Source organism: Centruroides sculpturatus, unplaced genomic scaffold, assembly GCF_000671375.1.
Source record: "Centruroides sculpturatus isolate CEXI.00-Female unplaced genomic scaffold, Cexi_2.0 scaffold1009, whole genome shotgun sequence".
Lineage (NCBI taxonomy): Eukaryota > Metazoa > Arthropoda > Arachnida > Scorpiones > Buthidae > Centruroides > Centruroides sculpturatus.
The window spans coordinates 199,376-219,567 of NW_019385199.1; the positions used below are offsets into that span (position 1 = coordinate 199,376).

At 30.6% G+C, this 20,192-nt stretch overlaps 1 protein-coding gene across 2 annotated transcripts in view; it reads left to right on the top strand.

The window, feature by feature from the left end:
- The window catches only part of LOC111636051 (kielin/chordin-like protein), a 14,462-nt gene extending 1,570 nt beyond the window's left edge, over positions 1-12,892 (top strand). The window contains exons 2-7 of one of the 2 annotated variants that reach the window (XM_023381209.1): positions 3,548-3,583; positions 3,863-4,075; positions 7,684-7,839; positions 11,111-11,191; positions 12,486-12,695; positions 12,782-12,892. In XM_023381209.1, the coding sequence (XP_023236977.1) occupies positions 3,548-3,583; positions 3,863-4,075; positions 7,684-7,839; positions 11,111-11,191; positions 12,486-12,695; positions 12,782-12,843 (758 nt within the window). In that variant the 3' untranslated portion in view covers positions 12,844-12,892. The remainder of the gene's footprint in view (positions 1-3,547; positions 3,584-3,862; positions 4,076-7,683; positions 7,840-11,110; positions 11,192-12,485; positions 12,696-12,781) is intronic. The other variant, XM_023381210.1, reaches the window with a different exon arrangement.
- The last annotated feature ends 7,300 nt before the right edge of the window (positions 12,893-20,192 follow it).

A 20,192-nucleotide genomic window follows, 5' to 3' on the forward strand; every position in this document is an offset into this window, starting at 1 on the left:
AAAAAAAAAAAAAAAAAAAATAGGCGGTCAAAATTTGCGCAATGTACAATTAACATACTATCGGAACGATGAATTTTTTATTTAACATACGTATTCCAAACAAAAATGCACGTATTCAGAATGATGCAAACACAAAAGTAGACAAACAATTACCTTTACATTTTTTATTCGCTCCGTTTCCCATAGTTAGCTTCGTAATACAGTATATTACAAGCACTTTTTCCAAATTTTCAATAGAAAAGTTGCAACGTTTGTCACCGAGAATTAATTTATACGCAGAGAAAGACCGTGTCATATCTACCGAATATAACGGACGATATTTCAACCTTGGAAGAAGACGAACTGGGAATTCACTTTCGGTTTTGCTCTTCTTTCCTGCCAAAACATCAGCCACAACAAACGAGCTCTTTAATCCGAGTCTCTTTCGAAGCACTGTTTTCGACTTTTTCTTCACTTATTTTTGCAGCAGTGCCTGGTGCATCGCAAAGTTTCTGGTTCGCTCTGTTGAGAAGATCGATTTGTTCGTATGTAGGTTTCCCACTACTTTCGAGAGCGGTAATAGTATCCGCAATGAATGTGAAATAACACTCTATGTACAACGACTTGTTCCGAACATAAATGTCATTCAAAATTTTCTTGGCTTTAATTACGCAAACCGCATTGTCCGCTAAAGTGGCCGAAAGTTTTTTGATATCGAAGAAATGTTCACCGTAGTAGTTAGTACAAAATCTTAGCCACGTATATGCTAAGGGAAAAATAGACATTTGCCTAAAATCCGCTGTCTAATTATTACTTCGACACAATTAATTTTGAGTATTGCCGAAAATCTTCATTTTTATATAATGAAAATAGATTATCGTTAATGCTGCTCGAGAGACAAGAAAGAAAATCCAATTCCTCATTACAAGTAGAAATCATTTACCTTCTTCCTCAACAAAATTTGTAAACATATTGAAATATCAAATCTAATCATTCTATTAATTAAGTTACAATAATTGCATCAAAAAATATACTTGTTGAATAAAGTACTGTATATCCCTGTTTATAATTACAATGGAGGCAATCGAGTTTCTTGAAAATTCTTTTGGGATGATGGTTCGTTGAAAGTCCTGAGGTTTGGGAACATTTTTCAATAAGAGGTAGGCCGATGCCTTACCTCTTCGGCCATCCGACCTTCTATATTTAATTAAATAACATTATCTTGACCCTAGAATAAAGATTTAATGCGAATTAATTGGCACAAACTACAAAGGCCGATGACCGAGCGCTTAAATTGCCCACAAATGGAAAGAGAAAAAATCACTAATCTTAAATTACGTAATGCTCTTTTTAAAGTTTTCAACTTCCATTCAATCCCCGTAATGCTCGGTAACGCTGTCGTTTACATCCACCCCAAAAATTACGTAACACGTGTCGATCGACCCCATTAATGCTGCTAAGGAATAATACAAGGCAGGAGATACTGAAAGCTATTAATACATTATTTTATTACTTTAAATTAACTACAGTCAAACCTCGGTTTTCGAACTTAATTCGTTTCTAAACGTTGTTCGAAAACCGATTTGTTCTCAATCCGAAGCAAACTTTCCCATAATGCTTGCCCGTTTCGCTCCTTTACACTTTGCGCGAAATGGAAGGCGATTTGCAATGAAGTATGGGAATTGTTTTAAATGGCAGCAAAACTTTCAACTTTAGATTCAATTGCGACAATTGCGACGCGAAATTAATAATATACAAAATAACAAAAATCTAGTAACTGAAAAACGTAAGCGAGCTGTTCGTAAATTACGTAACACAGATACGGATGAGTGGGTATGCGGGTAATCGATACAATGGTTACAGAGGGTGGAGACGTTTACAAAACGTTACGTAATGCTAGGGTCTCAGTCCTCGGGTAACAGAATGATTCATGTTTGTTTCCGAAGTATTGAATAGTAAATCGTGTTATTTATGACACCGTATGTATTTTAACGCGTACAGTCAAACCTCGGGTTTCGACGCCTGTTATCACGAACAATTCGGTTTACAAACAAAATTTTAAATGCCATATTTGCCCCAGTTGCCGAACGAGCTACTCGGCGAGAGTTGTCCACAGCAGGGAGTTGACCGTCTGTGCTGGCACTTCTTGTGTTAAGGATCCTCATTTTTTAAAATACAGTAATTGTTTTTAAACATGAAGCGATGCCTTGCCAGAATTTTCATGTAATCTCGAGAATATGCACTAATATTGATAAGTAAGAAAAGTTTGATTTTGTTTATTTTTTCGAAAGTATTTTTATCAAAATGATTTTGAATTTGGTCGAAAGAGGTTTTTGGAAATAATAAACGATTCGTCAACTTAGAACAGTAAAAAATTTCAAAAGAATTCCGGCCTGGCCACGTGTTTCCTCTAGCCAAACGTCAGTCACGTGCTTTGTACGAAATCGACACTTTTACGTTACGAGGCGGTCATCTGCCCCGCGTACTATGAAACCATCGGTTTTTCAGATTACTAAGCTTGCTTTACTGTTGCATGGTTACTAACTACTCATAAATTTTATAATTTGTTGGTATGAAAACAAATATTATTCTTTAAAAATCTTGAGAGGTTGTAATAGTGTAATATTAGAGGCAACTTAATGTGTATTATTCTTTTTGTTGTTACAAGTTACAAAGCAAAGTGTAAATGTTCTGCACAGAATGCTTGCCCAAACTGTAATGATTGCAATAAAGGCTTTGGCCTGTCACACTATTTTTTTGATACACAGATGTAACAGGTAGTCCTTTTTGAAAGATTAGGTCCTTGTTGTTGTTCTCATCGACTTTAATCAATTTTCTTATCATTGCTCTACGTGAGCACTGCAAAGTTTAGATATACTGCCTCAAAACAATATCCTGTCATTACTTATAAAGTTTCATTGTAAAATCTTTTCTTTGTTTACGTGGAAGAAGTGTGGCTATTGTCGTGATCTAGCCAGTTTCATTCCCGAGATCTTTCCCTAAATGATTATTTGATAAGCTTCCGGATGATCCCAAGAACCTTGGTGTGAAAAGAAAAATCAGTTATTCACTAAAATTTGAATTCTTAGCATCCCACTTAATAATAATCATATTGTCTGAATTACCTTACCTCTATATGGAGAAGTTATTGTTCTACATATTTTAAACAATTTTGAATGTTCTCCGAGTAGAAAAAGCCTTCTTTTACGGCCATTTCTCACTACGATACTTCTTAGTTCTCTATCTTACAGTATAATTATTTATTAATTGATTTACTTTAAAAACAGAGAATCCTAGTTATATGAGTATTAATGTCTTCTATATAAAAAAAATTTAATATAACTAGGATTTTCCTTTTAAGGGAATTTAAAATTTGTAGATAAATTTATATTTGAGGTACAGAATTGATTAAAATTTACTGTTTATTTAACAATAATTTGATATTAATTTGAATTAATATAACAACCGATATCAAATTTTAGACAAATTATTTTATTTAAGGTAATTATTAGAATTTATACATGCAAATATGGATAAAATGACTAGTAAAATACATTTTTCTTTTCAGAACAAATAAATGTACCCAAGTTTCAAAATATCACTGGTATGTTAATTTTATTTAAATAAATAAATTTATATTTGCTTTTAAGGATTTTAACATGAATATTGCAATAAAATCCTAATAATTTCAAGCTTTCTAGCTCATTCTTAAAAGGTATCAAGACTGTTTTGGTACTTTTGAGGATGGGCTGGAAAGTCTGAAAGTACTGAGATTTTAGTAAACATTTTTCATCTTGAAAGACTTTATGTGCTGAAGGAAGTTGTAGAAATAATTTTGGTTGTGTCTGTAATTACTAAAATAATTTTCTACTTTTATTACCAGAATGTTTTTATAATGGTTCTCGATATAATTTTGGAGAAGAAGTACCCGTTGGAAATAATTGTCTTAAGTGTGTCTGTGATGAGCGTTTCAACAGATTAGGCAAAGCTTCCTGTGCTATAATTGATTGCCCGTGGGGTTATTTATTCTCGTTATATCCGGGATGTGTCCCTTTATATTCGGACAAAGAATGTTGTCCGATAAAATGGGACTGTGGTGAGTGTACTTATTTATATAATAGAAGCATTTCATAAACTGTAAATTTTAGTTAATTATGTGAGATTTTAAAAAGTTTGTTAATTTTACAGAAATATATTTTTTGAGTATAAATTTTTATTTTTAAATATATTTCTCCGTACCATGTTAAAAATTTAAAATAGAGATTAATAAAAATACTTCTAATACTACTTTTTCTTTCTCTTAGCTTTTTTCATGTTTATATGGGATAAGCATTTCCATTTTTAATCTGTCTTCTCCACTTTTCTTTATCCAGGGTGTCATCTCTCCTTCATCTCCCCTCCCAAATTCTCTACCACCTTGTCTCTCCATCTCAGCTTTGGTCTTCCATGCTTCCTCATCCCTATCACTTCCAACATACTAATCCTCTTTTCAATGTAGTCTTCAATTCTCTCCACATGTCCAAACCATCTTAATCTACTTTCCTCCATTTGCTTACTTATAAGATCCACCTTGACTGTTCCTCATATGTAATCATTCCTAATTCTGTCCTTTGTCACACCATACATCCATCTCAGCATTTTCATCTCTGCTGAATCCATCTTCTTTTCCTGGGCTCTTATAATTGACCATGTCTCAGCAGTAAACATTCATCACAGATCTTCTTACCATGGTTTTGTATAATCTTTCTTTCATTTTTCAGCTTATTTTTTATCACATAGCACCCCACTCATTTTTTTCCAGTTCAGCCATCCACTCTGAACTCTATGTTGGATTTCTGCACTCGTTACTTCATCACATGCTACATATGATCCAAGATACTTAAATTTGGAAGCTGTTATTAACTTTTCACCCTGGAATTGTGTATAACTTTTATCCCCTTTACCAGATGCCATAAATACTGTCTGCTCTGCTGATCTTCATGCCAGAAAAAGATAGAGAAATGGAGAAAAGCATTGAAAGAGAAACTTCCAGTGCTTTTCTCCATTTCTCTAACTTTTTCTCTATCTTATCTTGGGATGTTTCACACAGCACAATATTGTCCTCACACAGCATATTCCATGATGCCTTGCTCTTCACATCTGCTATTACATCATCACCAAATTGAAGAGAAACAGGCTAGGAACTGAGACCTGGTGCAGTCAAACTCTTGTATTCCTTGAATTCCTCTGTCATACCTACATTCCCTTTATTTGAGTCATTGATCTCTTATACATTTCCTTTACAAATCTTACATACTTTTCTGGTATTCCCTTTACCCTCATATGTTTCCATACGTCCTCTTTAGGCACCCTGTCATACACTTTCTCTAAGTCTATGAATACCATATGCACTTCTGCCTGCATTTCTACTTTTCCATCAGCTGCTTCTGAGCAAAGATTGCATCTGTTCCTTTTCCCAGCATGAAACCAAACTGTTCCTTGCCTTGCCTATTGATGTCTCTTGCCTTAGTCTTCCTTCCACAATTCTCTCCCAGATCTTCATTGAGTATAACATCAATTTAATTCCTTTGTAACTCCCACATTCCTGCACATCTTTTTCTTTCTAAATTAGTACCAAAATATTTTTCCTCTACTAATCTGGTATCTTCTCTTGCTGACACAGCTTTTTCATAAGATTTTATGCAATATCAACACCCTTTTTGTCCAAACATCTCAATACCTCTACTGGAAACTGATCAGCTCCCATTCTTCATTTTTCTAAGTGCTCTTTCCACCTCCTTGCTTATATCTCTCATTCCTTCCTTTTTCTCTCCATTCTCACATAGTATTCTTGAAATTTTCTCATTCACTAGCTTCCTAAAATAATTCTTCCATCTTTCCTTTATCTTTTCTTGGTCTTGTAATATTACCATTTTCATCTTTAATCTGTTCTATTGATGCAAAATCTTTGATGTCTCATACCTCACTTTTGCAATTTCTATCAGTTACCTATCCCTATTTTTTCTATTCAGTTCCTCATAGGCCTTTGCCTTTGCTATTGGTACAGCCCTTTGTCTTTTTGCTTGCCATCTTATCTGTTTTTTATCTTCCCTGTTACCTGACATTTCTCATCTTTTCTTCATTTCCTTTTTTTTTTTTTTATTGTAACTTGCATCTTTTTGTTCTACCACCAAGCCTCTTTTCCATAGGGTGGCCTTTTTCTGATGTTTTCTGTAATATCTCTTTTCTAACTTTTCTTGTAATGCTACTATTAAGTTTCCACCATTCCTGCACATCTTCCAGTAAATTTATTCTTTCAAGCACTTTTTTCTTTAACTTTCTGTTCAGGTCTCTCTCTTTCAATGCTCACTAATGATAATTTGTGATTGCCGGAAGTGCTACTGTGTCATAAAGTGTTTCCTGAACGAACTGATATGGGATACGAACTATTCGCATTCATTAGTGCTCTGGATTCAGATGACATTTATTGGACTATTAAGTTTAATAACTTGACTCGTGGGAACCTAAACATTTAGTATTTTAATATTAATTTAAAATATATACCCAATAATATTAAACAGAAAAAATAAATATATTCAATAAAAATCTTTGTTTTAATGAATGTACAGTACAATGTCATGGCTCAGTAAATACATCAACACTGAAACGAAAATCAGTATGGCATAGGAGAAATCGAGGAATTACACTGTTACAATTCACAATAACGCCGCTGCACATTTTGCAGCAGCGTTATTGTGAATTGGCGTAAACCGAGGGCTACCTGTATATGAGCCTGTGCATATAAGAAAATTCAAAAATTTATAATGTTCTAGAACAAATGCTTGTTTAAAATAAGAGTCATTTGATTGTTATTTTCCTGACGAAAGTCTTTCAAAATGGCCAAACATGTTTGATAACTTGAATTAAAGGCTGCATTATAAAGGTTTTTGTGTGTCGATTAATTAAGTGCAGTTAAAGAAGAATATAATTTCTTTCAGTTTTCGGGCAACATACTGTGCATCATTTGTGGGGTATGCCCAAATTCATATATATTCTCTCTTAACCATTATTTCGTTTGGATTTTCCATGTAAGTTTTACGGTCAGATGCCTTTCCTGTCACTAACTCTCACCATTTACTGGGCTTTGAACAGCACCTATTGGGCTGGTTTGCCCCCTAGGTGGCTGGTATTTAAAATAATTCATTTCATTAAAATTATAGACACAGTTACTTAAAGAGAATTTAAATCAATTTAAATATTAGAATGTTTTTCTTTTTCTAAATATTCTAAATATTTGATTTTTTATTTTATAGTATTTTATATTTATAGACTTTTAGTAGAAGTATTTATATATGCTATATGATACATTATATTTCTGTAGTATTTTTTTTATAGTAGAAGTATTTTATATTTATAGAATAGATTTGAAACAAATTTACTCTATAAATATAAAATACTTAGCTTAAAATCATAACACTTTCCTTTATTACAGAGAAAAAAAATAGAAATAGTGACACCAAAATTGATGAATTGTCACAAAATTTTTATTATGCATAATCAATTTTGAGAACAAGTGGGAAAAGTCTGTCTGTGAAGTGAGTGAGACAAGCATATGAGGAGTTGCTTGGCTCTCATCTGACCTGTTGTAAAACCCCTAGTTTGTGTGTGTTTGTGTGTGTGTAATAATAAATTGGATAATTAAGTATTTTATGTAAATTATTTTAGGTGCTGGTTTATTGAAAAAAGATGATTCTTGTCAATGTGATTTGAACCGTTTAACAAAACATTATGAAAGCAAAGGATGTACACCTGTGTATGGAAAGAAAGGATGTCATTGTCCTACTAGATACACATGTCCAGAACTTCCAGAAATCTCTTCAGGTATTTTTATATTTTATGGAATATATTATTAATCTTTAAGCAGTTCTATAACTTTAACTTTTTTTGTGATATATGCTTATCAGTGGGGTCATTGAGATGGAAGAACTGGGGACTTTTTTTTGGACCCAGAAAAACTATTGGCCCATAGCAGTGTCCTACCTCTATAAGTTAATGCTATTTTTATTAGCAAAAAATAAAACCTTTAAGATTGCTTTTCATAAAAAACAGCACACCTCTGAACCTCAAAAGTACAATTCCAGAATAGTTTAATGCAGATAAAACACAAATGTTTTCAATCTGCATAGGTGTGAGGATCCGAATCCAGACTTGCAGTGTGTTTATATCATTATCTCCTAATATCACATCGTAGTTATACTTTTGTTAAATAACTGTCAACTTTCGCATCTGGGAGCAAAACATCTGTTAAGTTCCCAGGCCTGACAATGACGCTTTCTCATCACCTCTCGACCTAATATCTCGATTTCAACAATACAACATATAGAACAGAACAACAAAGTGCGGAAGTCATCGCTCAGTCCTAGAAGAGATCAGTCGCAAGCTCCGTATCTTTTTCCATGTGCGTTGTGCTTTTCATTGGATTAACTTTGTCATTCATTGGACTTATTAAGTGCCTATTATCTGGATGGAAGTCAAACCAAATACTTGATTGCCTAACTGGATGCGTCATCAAGAGCTTCACGACCTACTAGCGAATCACTAAAAACTCAAGGTATTTATCACCACGCGTATTTAATGTAAACTCTCTTTCTCTCGGGAATTGTGGAACTTTAAGGTCCATTTTATTTTATATATCTATTATCTCTCGAACCAAATGTATCTAAAATTGAGCCTAGTTAAAATCGATATATTGTATGTCCTGTATGACCTATGGTTACCAATTAAACAGTTGTTATGTTAACTCTTCTCTGAGTAAGTCACTTCCGGTGCACTGTCTCTCCCTCCATCCTGAATCTGTTTGCTCACAAGAACATAACAGTTTCTGTGCCTGTCCATAAAGACACAGTGGTGTCAGTCCTGACGAACCTTGTCATTGCGATCTTCGCTGACGCAATGTCGACCCTTTGGTCCCATGGTGCCGAAGTATAGGGAGGCCCTTCGGCATTGTCACGTAGGAGATTTATCTTTAAACTATTTTGGAATTGTACTTTTAAGGTTCAGAGGTGTGCTGTTTTTTATGATATACTATATTTCAGTCTTACAGTGTTTGAATGATTGCTTTTTATTAATAAAAGAAACATTTCAATTATTCTATTGTTTAAACGAATGACAAAATGGGTCCACTCTACCTTTAGGCCCCATACAAACTCTTGATGGTCCTGCTTAATAATTTTTTTCCAATTTGTTTTGTTAATGACAAGTTTAATATTATATTATTTTTCATATACTATATGTAGAATATTGATAATTAAATAAATTTACTTTCCATCAGTCATAGTTTGTTTCATTAATGTAATACTGAACTCTTTTTTGAAAAGGTCTAGTTTAAAGGATTTCAAGTTTTTCCTTAATATAAAGCTTACAATATATAGTTCAAAAATTAAAATGTTAGTATTTTCTTTAAGTAAAAGTGCTTGAAGCTAAACAACAAGATTCCAAATTATTAATATTATTGCTTTTTTCAAAAGAACATTTAATTTTTCTAAATTTGTCTTGTGATATTAATTCTTTTATGATGATTTTATTTTTTAGAAAATATTATAAAATATGTTGCTTGGAATAAAATTTATTTGTTCAGTTTCTATCAAATTCTAATTTACAAGACCTTGTCAATCTTTGAATTCTAGAGATGTAATTGATAATGATCTGATACTGATATATCAGCAAATTCAAAAATACTCAACCAAACGATTGCTTTAAACAAATGGGCTATAAATCCACTATTACTAATGATTAGATACTAAGTAATTTTGTACTAGAGGTAGACATTAACGAATTTATAGCACAATTGTTTAAGGCAATCATTTGGTCAAGTATCTATATATTGGGCTTTGGGATGTTTAGTATATTCAGAAATATTGGTATTGGTTTGTAAAGCAAACCAATATTTCCATTTTTAGAAAATTTTTGATACACATCCTTTACATTATTTTGCCACAGCAGACATTCAAACATGCCAATGGACTTACTGTGCTGTAAAATAAACCCATGATATGCAGAGCATCCTTTCTGCATGTGATTTGTCACTGATAACCACAAGATGTACTGCTGTTGTTGTTTTTGGCAAGTACCAACTTGGTACAAGACACTATTGCAGGAGACAGGGCATATTGTTAGCAAATTTTTGTACTGAGTTCTAATTTCCAGCAACAAATATTGCAATGGTGGTGATGGTGGTGGTGCAATTTGGCATGCCATTATTTCAAGAGCTCATTTTTTGACTTTCTGGTCATCCTTACATTTTAGCATAACAATAAAAAAATTTATTTATAATAAATTAAACAAATTTATTGATATTTTTACAAATTGCCATCTGTGTAAAAAATGAAATGAATTGAAACTTTTGAGGTGCCTACAACTAAGACTTGCATGTCGTAAGAAAAAAAATTAGGAATTTGAACTTCATGTAGGCAAGTGCTTGGTAAAATGAGAATTATATCCTTACTTAGAAAAGATTGACATTGTTATCATATTTTTCTTTTCCATTATTCATATTCTAGCATTGTGTAGAGGAATGGCCAGATGGCTGAGACAGCTAAGGCATCACCCTACTGCTCTGGAGTCCTGAGAATATGTTTCCAAAAATTTTAAATTGAATTTGAAATTTTCAAAAGATAGAACATTTGTAGAACAAGTGCTGAAACATTGGACTTTGAAATTTAATTTGAAGGTTTGATGAACATTTCTGTTGGTCAAATGATTAATATTCAAAAAGTGGTCCTAATGTCTTATGTGCACTTATTTTATTTGTGTCTTGAAGAGAAGTTATAAATGAATATAAACATCCAAACTCAATAGTCAAGCAATTAGTGAATATAATCTGATATAATTTGGCAAGCATTTGAGAAATCATACATTGAAGATGGCCTTAGAAAGGCTGAAAACATTTTGAAGGTTTTTTTTTTAAACTATTAACTGAAGATTAAGGTTAGAAATTACTTTTAACACAAGTAGATAATGATATAAGTTAATTAAATTTAATTGAAACATATTGATGCTGTATTTTTGCCTTGAACAGGCTTGTTTCTGTTTAACTAACCTAGTAATCATAGGTTATCTATTTAGATTCATGGTGATATCATTTTTAATTTAGATACTCAACCCATGCAGTACAGTGGTTATAAATTATTGAGTGCATTTCAGGAAGGAATAAAAACAATAACACACAAACATAGTGAGTGACCTCTATTTTTTGTTTTAGATGATAGAGTAGCTTTAAGAGTTTGTGCTGGTCTTGACTAAACATAGGTGGCACTGTGATGGAAAATTAGGAAACCTTCTTTTCAAAGCATACAGTGACTACACTAAGTACCTTGATATGTTGTAGGAATGTGTGATACTCACTTTGTGTGATACTACAAAGTGAGTAGTGGGAACTGAACATTTACTTCCAGCAAGATGGGGCACCTCTACACTGGGGTTTAATTGTTCAGAACTACCTACAGGAAAAATTTTCTGAATGTTGGATTGGCTGCAGAGGACCAATTTCCTGGCCACCTCAATTTCCCAATGTTACACCATTTTTTTCTTTGGAGATTTGTCAAAGGTAGAGTGTACACAACAGAGGTTTGTGACACTGAAGAACTGAAAAGATAAATTGGTGAAGTCAATGGAGGAATAATTGCTGAAATGCTCTGTAACACATGATGCAAAATTGAATGCTGCCTAGATGTTTTGTGCGCTACACATGGAGCTCATATGGAATTTGTTTAAAGTGTAAAATATTTTATTCAATAACCTATTAAATAAAATAGCAGACATGTGAGTACATTACCACATTATATTTTTATTCCTCCCCAAAATAAGCTTAATAGTTTATAATCACCCTATACAATGTAAAGGTGTATTTCCTATCTCAAGCCATTCACTAGTTCCAATTTTCAAGTAACTAATTACAGGAGCAAGTTATTACTTGCAACAGATAAATGTTGATAATTTAATAATTAAATGTAAGTTTTTATGTTAAATGTTATACTGTCTGCCTACAATAAAAAAGAATATGAATCAGAAAATGCTTATTGGCCTTTAAACTAGCTATGTACCTATAGTTAGAGAATACAATAAATACAATATAATAAATTTTTTTAAAAAGTTTGACTCTCAATAAAAATATTTTGTTTATTGATGCAACAATATATTAAAATTTAGACATTAAGAATATTTTTAGAAAAGAATTATGATTAATATAATTAATTTATTAACAAATATATAATATGTTTGCTTCAGTGTCGCCAATGAATTTTCTGGCTTCTTTAAGTGGCTGAATATAATTCTGTAATATTGATTAATATTTTATAAAATTTAAGCAGTGCTTTCCATTTATTTATTTATTCATTCAGAAATATTACAAAGAAAAAGATTTTTTCCTATCAAAATTATAAGGAATGTGATTAATAAATTAATCTAATTTAAAAAATAAGATAAAAAATATTCCCTGCTTGAAATTAATGGAATATTATTTTTAAAAGTGTGTAGATATCATGGAAAAACTTATGAAATTGGTGAAAGTATCGAATCAGATAATCTTTGTGAGAGATGCCGATGTTCTTCTTTAACATCCGAAGAAGCAACTATACAATGTATTAGTATCGAATGTCCCTCTGATCTTGGTGTTCCTGTAAAAGAAGGTTGTTACTATGGTTACAATTTTTCTCGTTGTTGTCCACAGGAAATATGTCGTAAGTTTTAATTTTCAAACTTAAAGTTAATATTTGACAATTTTTAAGATTATGTATTTATTAATTTACAATCTTTTAAATTTTAGCTACAGAAGAGGAAAGTGACAACTGTAAGTATATAGATTTTTATTTATTCAAGGACTTTTAAATTATATTAATTAATGTAGATAACAATAATATTTATTAATTTATAAATATTAAAACATCGTTAAAAGCTGGAAAACAATCAACTCACAGACTTCTATATATATATACCAGCAAGTACATTTATTGTAAGAACCAACATTTTTGATCCCTTTCAGAGACTTTTATCAGGTTATTGTACATTTCCATAAATAAAATGTGATTAATTGAAAAAATTCTAATTGGAACATTCTATACAAAATGTAATGATATTCAAATTAAATTGTAACAATCAAAATTACAAAATATGTAAAAAAAATATATCAGTAATAATAAAATGTAATTATATTAATTAAAATATCTATAACTGTCAGGCAGATAATAGTAAGGGCTTATCACACCAATGATAATGGGCACAAATGCTCAGGGATCAAAGTAAAAACATTTAATAAAACATAAAGGGGTGTACAATAAGATGATTACATAAGTATGCAAACTGAAAAATCCAAAATGCATTTCAGACTATTTTCCAATAGAAAACAGTCCCTCATCAGTTGGTATTAACTAAAGGTTTTAGTATACTTAAAAATTATACAAGTTGAAAAAATATAATTAAACTAAAAACTGTGCCTAAAGCTATATAATATAAAGATGAAAACGTCACCATGTCTGTATGAACAGTAAGCATTATCAATGTGGACAGGAGTAGTAATTCTTCATAACGTTGCATGGTAGTGTGACGTACAGGGTGCTGATACAAATCCAGTTATGTGTTAGATAAATTATGTTATGAACTAAAATAAAAATTTAACTTACTTAAGCCTGTAACTGATATGAAACGGTATAATTCTAACGCACAAACGTTTTCTGAAAACCTTCCGTGTTCTTCCTCATGTATTCAAACTGGATTTTTTATATTCTGGAACACTGTTATGAAATTTTTTAAATAAAATTTTATTTAAAAAATTTCATAACGGTGTTAGAATTTTACTGTTTCACATTGGTTACAGGCTTAAGTAAGTCGAATTTTTATTTTATTATACTACTCAGTGTGCCTGAAAGAGTTATATATGTTATGAACTAATGTTATACAGACAGTTTAAATTATATATGTATCAAAAACAGTATGATGACAGAGTTTGTAGGTTCAGAGGTGTGTTATCTTACACATATGGTGCACAAGTAGTGACAACATATGATGCAACCAGATGTCATTGTTAATTTTATCTATTTCACCCTTTAATCCTTACTATTATCTTCCTCACGGTTATAGATATGTTAATTAATTTAATTATACCTAGGGCTAAAAGCAATTTCTGTAATAATTTTGTTAATAAAATGTAATGTTACCTTTGACTGTAGGCAAACTTTAGTACAAATACCTCATATTTAAAATATTGTCACCAAAATCAAAGTGATCAAAAACATTTGTTCTTCCAATAAATGTATCTGCTGGAAGATGTTTGTGAATTATTAATCCATAAATAATAATACATTGGGCCATTAACAAAAAATATTTTTATTAAATAATTATTTCTATTATATTATTAAATAGAGGAAATGAAAAAAATTATTTGATATAAAAATTTATTCTTGTAATACATTTTATAATTCCTATCTAGTTTGTACTACTTCTCTTCTTCTTTCCTGAACCTAAGGGTTGTTGGCAGCATCAAGTCTACCATTCATTTCTATTTTGTTCCAGTTGCTTAATTTTGCTATAGTACATTCTGCCTTTCACTATATATCAATACTCCATTGTTCGTCATCCTCCTACTGCTTTTCTCTTCATCATTCCCTCAAATAATGCCTCATCTTCATCCATTCTGAATGTATTAATAGATATCCTATCATATTATTTCTTTGTTTATTTATAGTGTTAAGAATGTTTATGGTTTCTCCTGCTCTTTCTAAAATCTGATCATTGGGCAATATTTCAGTCCAACATACCTTCTGTATTCTTCTCCAGTATCACATTTCAAAGGCCTGTAGTTTTTCCCTTCTTTTATCCTCAATGTTCATGTTTCTGCATTCTAATAGGTTACTCCCCAAACATAACTTGTGATGTGATTTTTCTTTACATCCACAGAGATGTTTTGTGATGTTAGCATTCCTTTTATTCTGTAGAACACTTCCCTACTCTGACCAATTCTTGATGTCACATTTTTTTCACATCTTCCTTCAGATGTTATGAGGCTTCCCAGGTAATGGAAGTTCTATCTAATTCTTACCTGTCTAATTTATACGTAGAAAACAAAATAATTAGGATATTTGATACTAATCTCTTTATTATTAAATTCAAGTATTTATTGTTTAGAAATCAAACTAATAATTGCAATAATTTGACATTACATCTAAATACATTACTGTTTGTTATTTGGATCAGCAAGAATAACCCAACTGCATACTTTGCCTCACATTTGGATGGTTACAGAATCTGTCACATCACAGATACTAATGATAAGTATCTCTGGAAGCTTGTCTCTAAAAAATAAGAATAAATGATCATTTGTTATCAAAGTATGAGCATAACTTTAACTATTAAATAATTTAATTAAATTTAAATATAAGAGAACATAGATTATTTATTTAAGGAAACCAAAAATTTTTATTTAATCTGGAATATGAGTAATTCAGGCTGGAGTTTGAATCAACAACCTTCATTTAATGTGTTTCTTTAATATGTAATATCCAAACACTCTCTGTCAAACTTTTAATAAATATTTTAATTTTAGGTTAATGTATAAACTTAACGGTTATTTATTGTCACACTAACCACAAGTTCCTTTCCATCTGTAGGTTGTCTACAAGTGGAATTAAGAAGATGAGAACATAAAAAAATAATATATGAATAGAAATAAGCTTATCTGTAATTAGATGTACTGTAATATGATAACAAAGATAATATATAATGCAAGAAAATGATATAGATGTTAAATGCTTTCAGACAATTAAATACTAAAATATGAAAGATTTATTTATATAGGTCTTGATTTGCAGAATTATTTATCAGAATGTTCATTTTTTAATTTACTAAACCCTCTTTTAATAAATAAGGATATATTAATTAGTCACAGTGGTACATATCATAGAATTTATCTCAAAATTATTGTTTATACAAATTTAAAAATGCTTTAGTTTCTTTTCATAGAAACTTAACTGCATTTAATAAGAAACAAAAGTAATCAAAATGCTTAAATTATGAATAGATTAGACATTTAATAATTGATTAATGTTTTCAAAACAGATTTATTTTATCATCACTTCATAATAAAAGATAAAATAAATAACAAAATTTAAGTATTAAGAGTAAGCATAAAATTGCTTGAGGGAATAAATCATACAGAAACACACAACAAAGATGGATATACAGGCTTTATTAATTATGGAGGATATGCATTTTAGATTATATATCCCTCAAATGATGATCAAGGAGGATCAAGAACAAAAAATGATGTCCTGGCATGGTGTGGTTAATTCTATTGTGCTCAGGTCAGTTAATAGTGGGTAAAAGTCAAACTAACTGTTCATTCTATAGAAAAATCAATAATCAAATTGATTAATTGATCTTTAATTAGTTCATTTTTATTTTCCTGGCTTTATGTATAACATACATAATGAAAGACAATGGTTGTACACAGTGTTTAGCCAGTGGAAGAAGGGGATGAGAGAGAAAGGGTAGAAGGAGGGTAAATAGATAGAAAGAAGAGAATGGAAGGATTCCTCTGAGCAGCATACATAAAGTTATTCCCCTCTATGTTTAATGCTGGCTGCAGTTTTATGGCTACAGTGCAATGGGTTTAAAAGAAAACCTGAGTGGTAGCATATACCAAGAAGTAGCACAGCTACATATAAACTATACAGAGTAAAGTTTAAGGCTTAAAACTAAAGTAAAGGCTTCAAATTAATATTAATATTAATACAGAAACTAAGCTAGCAAGCCCTGTAAGAAGTAGAATAACCTAACTGAAACAACCAAGAGAAACAGCAAATATACTGATAACTTAATTTTAAGTTAGTTAAGTTAGATTTAACTTATAGCTTAAATCTAAGTTATTTTTAACTTAAAACTAGTTATACTAACTTAAAGTTAACGGTAAGGGGTTAAACAAGAATATTAACAAGAACAACAACCTAGACAGACTAGAGCATGCAATGACAAAAGACCTATGAGCAAGATGCCAATTTTTTCCCCTATATAAGAAAACAAAAGACAACATGAAGAGTAATGGAAGATATATAAAACAGAACCTGGGGACTACAAATAAACAACACAAAAGAATTAGCTTACAGTTAATTTTAACTGGAACTATAGATTATGTATAACAGAGGAAAAGTGTGGCAATTGGTCAAAAAATGATCATCAAGATTTTTACATTTTTGGACTTGGGACCTTGGGATGTTGAGAAATGCAAAACGATTTGAGGATTTTTTCTGTGTATATATATATACAGAAAAATCCTCAAATTGTAAGTGTATATATATATATATATATACATGGGGAGGCATAATTTCGTTCATCCTCTTTGAAGCTTAATAACTTGTGCTTTTTGTTGAAAATTTCTGAAATTTTGCAGGGAGATTTGTATATTAGGGGAATTGATGCTATTAAATTCTGGTGGTAATTAAAGGTGAACAGGGTGTGAAGAGGGTTGCATGTCATATCTTGAGTAGGGTCAGACTTAATGATGATTTTACTCATTATTAGCATTTACAATTTTTTATAAACTTGTCTCTACCCTCAAAATTAATCTTTTTGCCATTTTATAATAATTAAAAAAGAAAACGTTTTTAAAAATAAAATATTGTAATGGATGGTGCCACAAAAATTTTAAATGTTTCCAGGAAAGTTAAGCAACTCGTTGCTGGATTTTTTTATTCACAGATCATATTGCGGGTTGATACAAATATATTTTTAAATAGACTTGAAAAGATTTTAAGTTTATTCTCAATATTTAATACAATATCTTTAAAACAGATGAATGTTAATAAAAGTTTGTTTTAATCTGTGAGAAATAATATAATATTTTTAGTATATCATATTTATTTGCATATAAGATGAGGTTTGACTTTAAAGATCAAAATAAAGAAAATTAGATTTATTAATACAATTCTAATTTTATCTCATTTAATCACAAGTAAAATATCAAATGAACATAAATGCACACGTTGTCCTGCAAAAATTACTGGCATTTTAAACTTTAAGGAAAAATCTCGTAAAATTGACAACATAATTTGTTCACTTAAAGCTGGACAATCTGTAACCTTTTTTGCCAATTCTTAACAGTCAAATCCACTCTCTGTCGATTATACTTCTGAGTTTCTCCAAATTCTGATTTCCGAATAATCATCTGTTTTCACATGGGAACGGATTAAAACTTATATCGGGCTCCATGTGATTTTAGAATTTCAATCTGGAATTCAATTCAAAAGCTTTGCTTTTCCTATTGCTATTCATTTTTACTCCTAACAATATACAAGAACGATTCAAACGACCCATATAAAATACTTATGCTTTTAAANATATACTATATGTAGAATATTGATAATTAAATAAATTTACTTTCCATCAGTCATAGTTTGTTTCATTAATGTAATACTGAACTCTTTTTTGAAAAGGTCTAGTTTAAAGGATTTCAAGTTTTTCCTTAATATAAAGCTTACAATATATAGTTCAAAAATTAAAATGTTAGTATTTTCTTTAAGTAAAAGTGCTTGAAGCTAAACAACAAGATTCCAAATTATTATTATTATTGCTTTTTTCAAAAGAACATTTAATTTTTCTAAATTTGTCTTGTGATATTAATTCTTTTATGATGATTTTATTTTTTAGAAAATATTATAAAATATGTTGCTTGGAATAAAATTTATTTGTTCAGTTTCTATCAAATTCTAATTTACAAGACCTTGTCAATCTTTGAATTCTAGAGATGTAATTGATAATGATCTGATACTGATATATCAGCAAATTCAAAAATACTCAACCAAACGATTGCTTTAAACAAATGGGCTATAAATCCACTATTACTAATGATTAGATACTAAGTAATTTTGTACTAGAGGTAGACATTAACGAATTTATAGCACAATTGTTTAAGGCAATCATTTGGTCAAGTATCTATATATTGGGCTTTGGGATGTTTAGTATATTCAGAAATATTGGTATTGGTTTGTAAAGCAAACCAATATTTCCATTTTTAGAAAATTTTTGATACACATCCTTTACATTATTTTGCCACAGCAGACATTCAAACATGCCAATGGACTTACTGTGCTGTAAAATAAACCCATGATATGCAGAGCATCCTTTCTGCATGTGATTTGTCATTGATAACCACAAGATGTACTGCTGTTGTTGTTTTTGGCAAGTACCAACTTGGTACAAGACACTATTGCAGGAGACAGGGCATATTGTTAGCAAATTTTTGTACTGAGTTCTAATTTCCAGCAACAAATATTGCAATGGTGGTGATGGTGGTGGTGCAATTTGGCATGCCATTATTTCAAGAGCTCATTTTTTGACTTTCTGGTCATCCTTACATTTTAGCATAACAATAAAAAAATTTATTTATAATAAATTAAACAAATTTATTGATATTTTTACAAATTGCCATCTGTGTAAAAAATGAAATGAATTGAAACTTTTGAGGTGCCTACAACTAAGACTTGCATGTCGTAAGAAAAAAAATTAGGAATTTGAACTTCATGTAGGCAAGTGCTTGGTAAAATGAGAATTATATCCTTACTTAGAAAAGATTGACATTGTTATCATATTTTTCTTTTCCATTATTCATATTCTAGCATTGTGTAGAGGAATGGCCAGATGGCTGAGACAGCTAAGGCATCACCCTACTGCTCTGGAGTCCTGAGAATATGTTTCCAAAAATTTTAAATTGAATTTGAAATTTTCAAAAGATAGAACATTTGTAGAACAAGTGCTGAAACATTGGACTTTGAAATTTAATTTGAAGGTTTGATGAACATTTCTGTTGGTCAAATGATTAATATTCAAAAAGTGGTCCTAATGTCTTATGTGCACTTATTTTATTTGTGTCTTGAAGAGAAGTTATAAATGAATATAAACATCCAAACTCAATAGTCAAGCAATTAGTGAATATAATCTGATATAATTTGGCAAGCATTTGAGAAATCATACATTGAAGATGGCCTTAGAAAGGCTGAAAACATTTTGAAGGTTTTTTTTTTAAACTATTAACTGAAGATTAAGGTTAGAAATTACTTTTAACACAAGTAGATAATGATATAAGTTAATTAAATTTAATTGAAACATATTGATGCTGTATTTTTGCCTTGAACAGGCTTGTTTCTGTTTAACTAACCTAGTAATCATAGGTTATCTATTTAGATTCATGG